Genomic DNA, 9,196 nt, shown 5'->3' on the forward strand with positions numbered 1-9,196 from the left:
CAAAATATATGACCATTTTCTATAATTAATAATCGCCCAAATACTTACTTTCACTCGTCAATACTTTTCACTTTACTTTTACTCATCCTTCTATAGTTACAATGGTATTTACACATAATTAATTTGAAACCGTTTGTCATTTTATTCAAAATTGTTACAGTGTGGCAACAGGTTCATGGGAGTCAAAGATCCCACGTGGGCTGCTTCCAGAGCTAGTCCGTTGCTATGGGCACAGACGGGACACAAATAAAAAAAGTTGTAGACTGCCTTGAGTTTATCAAGCTAGCTATGTAGCTAACGATGTTTGTACAAACTGCTAACTGCCAGGACTTTTTTGTATTAGTTAGCAAACATTGAATTCAAACGGCGTTATTGGCTATATAGAGATAGTTGCATCATGTCTCACAGGTTAGTAACGTTAATTGACTTCAGTTAGCTGGCTAGCTAGCTAACTTTAGCTACGCATTTAGCTAGCTATGTTTACTTTATGTTGCCTGAATTTCTGCCAATTAACAAACCACCTGTCTATCAAACTAGCTAGTAGCAGATTTTGCATACCATAATGTTCATAATAGACAAACGTCAATGTGATAGACCTAATGTAAGCCTTTTATCAATGTTATGGACATGATCATGCTATTAATGGCAAACACTCAGTTTTCAGTTGGGAATTCTTAGCTTTTACTAATTTCCCAAGTGCAAGCTAATTCAGCTGATTTAATTTTCATTCTAAATATCCTTCCAATGACTGTCTCTCTTCCAGTACATACAACAAACTGTGGGCTGATGCCCAGGTCGAGTTGAACTCCCTTCTGGCTCAGGAGTTCCCTGCTCAGCCTCCTCGCCCAGAGAAGGACCGAGTGGTGTTCTTCCAACGCCTGGCCACCCTCTACGTGCGCTACGTGCAGATCTTCAGGCAGCTGGAGGAGGCCTATGACCAGGTGGTTCATCCCCAGAAGAGGAAAGTAATCCGGGAGGTCCTGGATGGCGTGATGGGGCGAGTGCTGGAACTTAAGAATGAGATGGTGGAGAAAGAGTTCTCTGAGTACCATTACATGGACGATGTCATCCAGGACTTGAAGCTCACGCCTGTAAGTTCACCCCCTCCCCCTCCTCCTTTTTGTTAATGAAAGTTGATAAGAAGACAGAACATGATAAGTCTCCTACAGCAGGGGTTCTCAAACTGGGGGTCGCAAAAAAATTTTTAGGGGTTGCAAGTGTGAATGGGACAAATACATATTTTTCATACATATTTTAATAGGCTACATATATTGCATAAAATGATTGTCTCAAGAACATCTCATCTGTGCTTCAGAACCAAAAAGTTGCGTGTCTTGATTGTTGACCAATGACCAGTCATCAGCTTTGGCGCACAAAGACTGGCGCGCATATCCAGATTTTCTTGCTTAATTTTCTCTTGTTTTGCCTGACAAAAACAGAGTAGACCTACCCATATAAAATACAGTTTAAAAAATTTACTATGGAGGCATCTTTGCCAGAACAATAATAGGCTACCTGGCGATTTGATTGATCATTTCATATTTCAGATAGACTGTAACTGAAAGCAGTAATTTAAATGGTAATTTGAGGTATTATCAACAGTAAAAATAACTCTAAAATGTTTAACTGTAAATTATTGTGCATCGTGGGAAAATTGTTGTATTTCGATTGGTACTGTAATTACACCCCACAGAATACAGTACCGAACCATATCTTTAGAGTGCCCAAAAACTTTTGACCACACTGTAACAAAAATAGGTACAGAATGTTACTGTAAATTCCAAAGAAACTTTGGTTTAACAGTACATTACTGAAAAGTTAACAGTAATGTACTGTTAAACCAAAGTTTCTTTAAAGTGTATGGTAACAAACTGTAACTTTTTTTTACAGTAAGTTACAGGTAACTGGATGCCAGTAAGGTACCATAAAAACAACATGATTATTTTACAATGCACAAGTGAGCGCATGGCATTACATTTACATTTACATTTTAGTCATTTAGCAGACGCTCTTATCCAGAGCGACTTACAGTAGAGTGCATACATTTTTATTACATTTTTACATACTGAGACAAGGATATCCCTACCGGCCAAACCCTCCCTAACCCGGACGACGCTATGCCAATTGTGCGTCGCCCCACGGACCTCCCGGTTGCGGCCGGCTGCGACAGAGCCTGGGCGCGAACCCAGCCCAGCCTGGGCGCGAACTCAGAGACTCTGGTGGCGCAGCTAGCACTGCGATGCAGTGCCCTAGACCACTGCGCCACCCGGGAGGCCAGGGAGGCATTGTTTTTCTGACTCATTAACATATTTTGAGGTGTGCCTTGCAAGAGGCTATATTTGTTGCACCCGTGAGTGAGAACGCTGTACCAATTTAACTCTTATGTGGTTATAGTGCCTCGTCAACTTAAATGTATGGTGACAGATTGGAGTCTTAAACCTTAAATAGTTTTGCGATGTCCTTTTGGTCTGTTTTTCCCTGTAGTCGCTGCCAGTTTGGAAGCCTTTGTTATTAAGGTCTCTAGAATAGCTTTTCCCTATATGGTGCTCTGCTTTTGGGCTCTGGTCAAAAGTTGTGGCCTATGTTGGGAACAGGGTGCCGTTTTGGTATGTAGCCCATGTTTCATTTACTGTAATAAAATGTCTTTGTATCTTTTTTGGACATAATGCATCTCATGCCTCATTACAGGAGGACATTGAGATCCCCATCCCTCGATATTTCCTCAGTGAACGCAGCAAGGTGTTGCAGGAGAGAGGGAATATGCTCTCCAACATCCTCAACCTCATGGAGGTAGTAGAGAGACCCAAGGTGAGTTAGGCCTAGCTAGCTTTTCTATACCACGTAACATTAGACTTGGTGTAATTACATGCAACTACACAGCAATTACACATAGCTACACAGTAACTAGCTAAGATATCATCTTCAGTTTATCACAGAACCATGTGTATGTGACCAATAACATTTGATTTGATTTGAGAAATTTCCTTTCAATATAATAATTCAATGCCAGTTTGCAGATACTTTGGTCCAAAGCGACTCACAGTATAGTGAGTGCATACATTAAAGTATATGAACCCAGCGGGAATCGAACTCACGACTGGCATTGCTAGATACTTACCTACTGAACCACACAGGACCACCTTTAGTACTCCATGTTGTGTTGGGCCCCCAGCCTGTAGGAGTGCGTGCACTGAACCTGGAGGAAGCCATAAAGATCATCCAGGTGTCAGAGAGGGCCCGCCAGGGTCGCCTGAGGGCCAAGTTCATGAGGGAGATCCAGCGCGATGAGGAAAGGCAGAGGAGGGCCAAGGACAGGGACCTGGGGACAGCGGCCATCGACACGGCTGTGGTTCGCATCCAGAAGGTATGGCCAAGACTGTCAAAGTCAGATACTGTACCTTCAATCAGTCCTAGACCATAGGTCTCACACTCGCTAGGTAAATGAGACTGCTTAGTCCAGACTATGCGTCACTGGTATAGCCAAGTGATGATGTGCAGCATATTGGGAGAATACTCTGAAATCAGAGGTCTTTATCTAGCCTGCTGTAGTTACTGTTATTGCTAGCCTTTTGTATGAATGCTCTGTGAGTGTCAGTCATTAAAGACACCATACAACAGTTGAACAAAGGTGCTGCTTTTCTCTTTTCCAGGTGTGGAAGGGTTATGTGCAGAGGAAAAAAACAAAGAGGGAGCGAGAGGAGGAGATGATATTTTTGGGCATGGTGAGTCGGGTTAGATAAGCTCTATCTGTAGCGTTTCTATAGTGTAGTGCCTATTTTAAGCTACCAGCAGATGGCGCCGTAGGATTCCTTTATGATGCTCCGGGGAGAAGTTATCCCTATGTACAGATCTAGGATCAGATACAGCTCCCCCCAATCCTAACCTTAACCATTAGTGGGGGAAATTCTAAACTGACCCAAGATCAGTGTCTAGGGGCACCTTCACCCTACTCCGCTTGGTGACAGCCTCATCCACCACAGCAGTGGTCTCACCTTTTCCTCCTGCACCCTCAGGCCATGGAGCCCAGACACACCCAGCCCTGTCCTGCCATGACAGCTGCCCAGGCCAACGAGGCCCGTCGGAGGGGCAAGCAGGAGGAGCACGAGGAGGACTACCAGAAGTCCATTGTGGCCATCACAGACAAACTCAGAGAGGTGGAGGGGCCCGACATGAGGGAGACCATGAAGGACCAGATCAGACAGTGGTTCATCGAATGCCAGTGAGTTCATTACAGGGAGATGGCTGTGAATCACGACAGTGGTTACGTTAGGAGAATGTTTGTTCACACAGTCATTATATTATTCCATATTAGATGGAAATAATGGGGTGACATTATCATAGCAGTGAAATGCATACTGTACATGACAATATGCAGTTGATGGTAATATGTTTGGTTGTTAGTGATGCAACAGGAACCTTCCCTGACTACCCAGAGGAGGAGGATGGAGGCTCGACTCTCATCTTTGCAGAGAAAACACCTCAACAGGTATTCATGAATGAATTCATCTTCTGATGTGAAACGGTAGTAATACATGCAGATTGACTTACAGTAAGTGGGTCTGCTGTCTTTAAGTTAATGGAGGAACTATCAGCAAAAGAGGAGGAGGACGCCAACAAAAACACGAAAGGAAAGGAGGAAAAGAAGGACAAAGGGAAGAAAGACAAGGGAAAGGGAGGAGATGAGGTACATGAAATACTTTAGAATAGATAATCATGGTCAACGAGATGCTTTTACTCTGTCCGATCAATGACTGTAGCTTTGTTGAACCACAGGAGGAGGAATCTGGGCTAAAGATGCTGCCATCTGCTTTCCTAGGAGAACTGGAAGTAGGACAGAAGACCTTTGGTGGTAAGAGAAATGGATAACGGGATCCAAAGCATCGCAATGTTTCGGAGTTTATTCTTATTCTCTGGCAGGCAAAGACCTTATAGATACAGTGTGTTTTCTTATGTATCAATAGTCTACAGTACATTGAAAGTAGATGTTTGTTTGACTGACAGAGGTGTGGCAGAATCGTACCGAGTCCAAGAACTTCAGCCAGAGGCACGAGGCTGAGCTGATCAAGGAGGAGAAGAGGAAGGAGATTGAGGTGGAGATCAGGTTGCAGGTGAGATAACTGATTCTGTCACTCTGAGAAGTAAGACAGGCCAGGTAGCCTTGCTCTTACCACTACACTGAGTGGATAAAAGCAAGGTAAATATTAGGGATACTTCAAGATTTTTCCCTACTTAACTTGTGGATACCATTTGCATGTCTCTGCGTGCAGTTTGAAGCAAGTTGCTAATGAGCGTCAGCGCAATGACTGGAAGTGTATGGTAACTGCCAACATGCTGGTAGATACCATAGACTGCCATGCATTGCGCTAACGCTAGTTAGCATTGAATCGCGAAACTACCTCTATCTTCCTTCATACTGGATGCAGAGACATAAAAATGGTATCCATAAGTTTATCTGACTTTGGGGAAATAGATAAGGGGCTTCATTGCCCAAATCCTGAAGTATCCCTTTAATGTTGTTTATAAGGTAAACATATAGGCTACTGAGTGAGCTGGTGTGCTTGACACAGGTGGACGAGCTGATGAGGCAGGAGCTGGCTAACTGGAAACTGGCCGTGGATAAAGATAAGGGTGGCAAAGCCAAAGGAGGCGCAAAGGTAACAAACAGGAGGGAACATTTATCTGTGACGATATTTCAATAATACCTTTTATGTTTGGTATCTGTTTACTTGAGAAGTGCGCTGATGGTATATATTTTGCGGCTTAGAAAAAGAAAGGGTCGAAAAGTGGAAAGAAGAAAAAGAAAGACAAAGATCTGACAGCTGATAGGTGAGACCAGACTCATCTACATTTCTCCCAGAGGGATAGGCCATTTGAGCTTTTTACCATTTACTTTTACCCATGGAATGTACATGATAAGGGCTTTAGAATTTGAATGGCACAACATACAACAATGCTTTAGATCTGAAAAAAGCCATTTTTGAAATATGTAAATATTTGCATCCTATAGGAATATTGAGTCTCTGTATCAGGAACTGGTGGAACAGGGCTTGTTGAAACAATCGGATAACGTTAAACTGCAGGATTATTTAGGTAAGCATTACTGTTTGGTCCCTCCTGTGTGCCGTCTGTAGATACACACTACCTTTACCAATTGCCTTCAAGTTAAGGTCTATTTTCTAACCTCTCCTTTCTCCTCTGATACCACTTTAAAATGTGCAAAATAATTTTGTGTACACATCATTTTGTACAGAATGCCATTAACCATAATATAAGTGCTGTTATGTATTGTAGACAAAAAGGGCAGCTCGATAAGTGCAAATACTGCCCTCACCTGGTTAGTGCTTGGCAAAATAATATTAAGGACAAATTAATGCATATTTTAGGGAAATCCCATATTCATGAATCAAGATGGTAAATGTCACAAGTTTACATTAATCTTTTCTTTCAGCTTTTCTAAATGCTTTCCCCAGATTTGATCAGCCTGACAGCTTCTCTCTCCTGTGTCCCAGGCGACTATAGCTATCTGGGGACGACGTTAAGACAAACTGACATTGAGCCCATGCCTTCGCTATCTGACGTGAGACAGGTTATAGCTCTGTACGCCGTCTTACCTTTAGGTACGTTTGGAACATCTGGAGTTGTCCTCAGATGATAAGAGTCTCACAGAATTAGAGACGTTAATCCTTAATAAGAATACAATTGAATTAGCCTTGTGATTGATTTATCTTTGTTTAGAATACACCTGCCATTTTCAGCTAGACATTTATTCTGGAAGGTTCTAAAGGTTCTAGCTAGAGTAAGTTCTGAATGTTGCTTGTAGGTTCTCAGGTGGTCCATGAGAAGGCTCCTCTGGTGAAGGCCATCCTGCTGGCAGGGCCCGCGGGCGTAGGCAAGAAGATGCTGGTCCATGCCATCTGCCAGGAGACGGGCGCCAACCTATTTGATCTGTCACCTCTGAACCTGGCAGGGAAATACCCCGGCAAGAGTGGCCTGGCCATGGTGCTCCACATGGTGTTCAAGGTAACACACGATGTAATGAAAAAGTACTCAACGCACCCTATTCTGAGAGTTTTGATTTGTTGATTATGTTGACATTTTCAATGTCCAGTCGTTTGTTTGGTCACTCGATCATTCATTCATTCATTCTGTATGTAGGTTGCCAGACTGATGCAGCCATCAGTGGTGTGGATTGGAGATACAGAGAAAATGTTTTACAAGAAAGTACCGAAGGAGGAAAAAGAGGTAACCGTTCATACCCATGAGTTACTAGCTTATGTTATAATTTTTTTTATAATGCTAGTGTAAGAGAAGATATCTCAATTCTTAAGTCCAAAACAATGTTCTCATGTACAGTTAGATCCAAAACGCTTGAAGAAAGACTTGCCCAAGATCCTCAAATCTATCAAAGGGGAAGATCGTGTTCTAGTCGTGGGAACGACTCATGATCCATTCAATGCCGACCTCAAATCACTATGCAAGGTGTACAGCAAAATTATCCTCATTCCACGTCCCGACTACGCCTCACGATATGGTAAGAATGTATCTCCCAGTTGTTGACATAAGCATTAATGAACTGCTTATGCATGTACTGCCTGTGAATGTGTTATGCATGCATGCTTATGAATGTGTTATGAAGTCTTACTGTAGGTACCCTTCAAGTGCTAATGGTACAATCTATGCTCTTCCCTTAGTCATGTGGAGGCAGTTGATCAAGAAGAACGGAGGACAGGTGACGGCTGCCCTGGACCTGAGCTCCTTGGCCAAGATCTCTGATGGCTACACGCAGGGTCATATGGTGCAGGTGGTGCGCAGCATACTGACGGAGCGCCGCGTCCAGCAGCTGGCCAAGAGACCCCTGAGTGCCGCCGAGTTTGTGGCCCCGCTGGCCAAGATCGACCCTGTGTTTCAGGACGAGGAGGAGGCCCTGAAGGTAAATTATGACATTTTTATTTTATTTTTTTATCTTAGTTTGTTGATGCTGAATGCATTTTCTTTACATGAAAGGTGTTTGACATAAAGTCTTCGATGATGAACATTTGTTTGCAGAATTGGTATGCTAAAACTCCTCTGGGTAAGAAGCGAGCCAAAGCTGCCTCAGGAAAGGAGGGAGAGGAGGAGGCACCGACAAAGGGAGGCAAAGATGCCAAGAAGAAAGGGAAGAAGTAAATCGATCAACGTCTTACCTTGACTGAACGCAACACTGGAAGAAAAACTGAGGTGGACACCAATAACATTTGCGCACCAGTTTCCTTGAAGTTGTTGTATTTTAAATTAATCTGCATAATTTATTTCATTTTCTCTTCATGCACTGTCATTTTCTGTTCATGAATATGTCACATGGGCCAATCTGCTATTGGAGGGTTGCTTAAAGCAGAAAGTCAGGGGCATCCTGTAGTGGGTAGTGATATTTGACATGTGTATATACAGTATGATATTATAAATACCTCACATGCAACTCATAGTAACACTAAGTAATTAGCCTATTCAAATGTTTATCTGACTCCATAAAGAGGATTTAACAATATGCAAGAACACTATAGTAGAGTTACAAATAGGCAGTCAAGAAATGTCTGAGAATGGAATTCTAAGTACTATCAGGTTACAGGTAAGACCCAAATGCAGACTGTGTTGAAGTAACAATGTTTATTACAGCAACAGGGGCAGGCAAACGACAGGTCAAGGTAGGCAGGGGTTGATAATCCAGAATAGTGGGCTACAGGACAGCAGGCAGGCTCAGGGTCAGGGGCAGGCAGAGAGGTCAGACAGGCGGGCTCAGAGTCAGGACAGGCAAGGGTCAAAACCAGGAGGGCAAGAAAAAGAGAGACTGGGAAAAACAGGAGCGGAGACAAAATGCTGGTTGACTAGACAAACAAGATGAACTGGCAACAGACAAACAGAGAACACAGGTATAAGTACCCAGGGGATAATGGGGAAGATGGGCGACACCTGGAGGGGAGTGGAGACAAGCACAAGGACAGGTGAAACAGATCAAGGTGTGACAAATACAGGTGTATTTAATTACTTTGTAACATGAATGGATTCACATACAAGGTATAAAGCAAGGCAATACTGACATTAACAAGGCATTATTCTAAGCATGATCAGAGAGAGAAAGGGAAATCAATAACATGGCGCCGGAGGAGATGGCTGCTGTTTAACGGGCTCCTAACCAATTGTGCTATTTTGTGTGTTTTTT

At 43.0% G+C, this 9,196-nt stretch overlaps 1 protein-coding gene across 1 annotated transcript; it reads left to right on the forward strand.

The window, feature by feature from the left end:
* Positions 1 to 755: 755 nt before the first annotated feature.
* On the forward strand, positions 756 to 8,166 carry zgc:153738 (uncharacterized protein LOC558115 homolog; the record flags this gene model as incomplete). Its single annotated transcript, XM_039003062.1, has 18 exons — positions 756 to 1,091; positions 2,689 to 2,808; positions 3,173 to 3,364; positions 3,651 to 3,722; positions 4,014 to 4,219; positions 4,402 to 4,486; positions 4,574 to 4,684; positions 4,774 to 4,849; positions 5,002 to 5,108; positions 5,568 to 5,654; positions 5,765 to 5,826; positions 6,008 to 6,090; positions 6,510 to 6,617; positions 6,821 to 7,020; positions 7,156 to 7,242; positions 7,354 to 7,531; positions 7,692 to 7,930; positions 8,047 to 8,166. Coding segments are annotated over 18 exons (2,469 nt in total), but the record flags the coding sequence as incomplete, so codon positions are not given.
* Positions 8,167 to 9,196: the final 1,030 nt, after the last annotated feature.

This window comes from Salvelinus namaycush, chromosome 10 (genome assembly GCF_016432855.1).
Source record: "Salvelinus namaycush isolate Seneca chromosome 10, SaNama_1.0, whole genome shotgun sequence".
Taxonomy (NCBI): domain Eukaryota; kingdom Metazoa; phylum Chordata; class Actinopteri; order Salmoniformes; family Salmonidae; genus Salvelinus; species Salvelinus namaycush.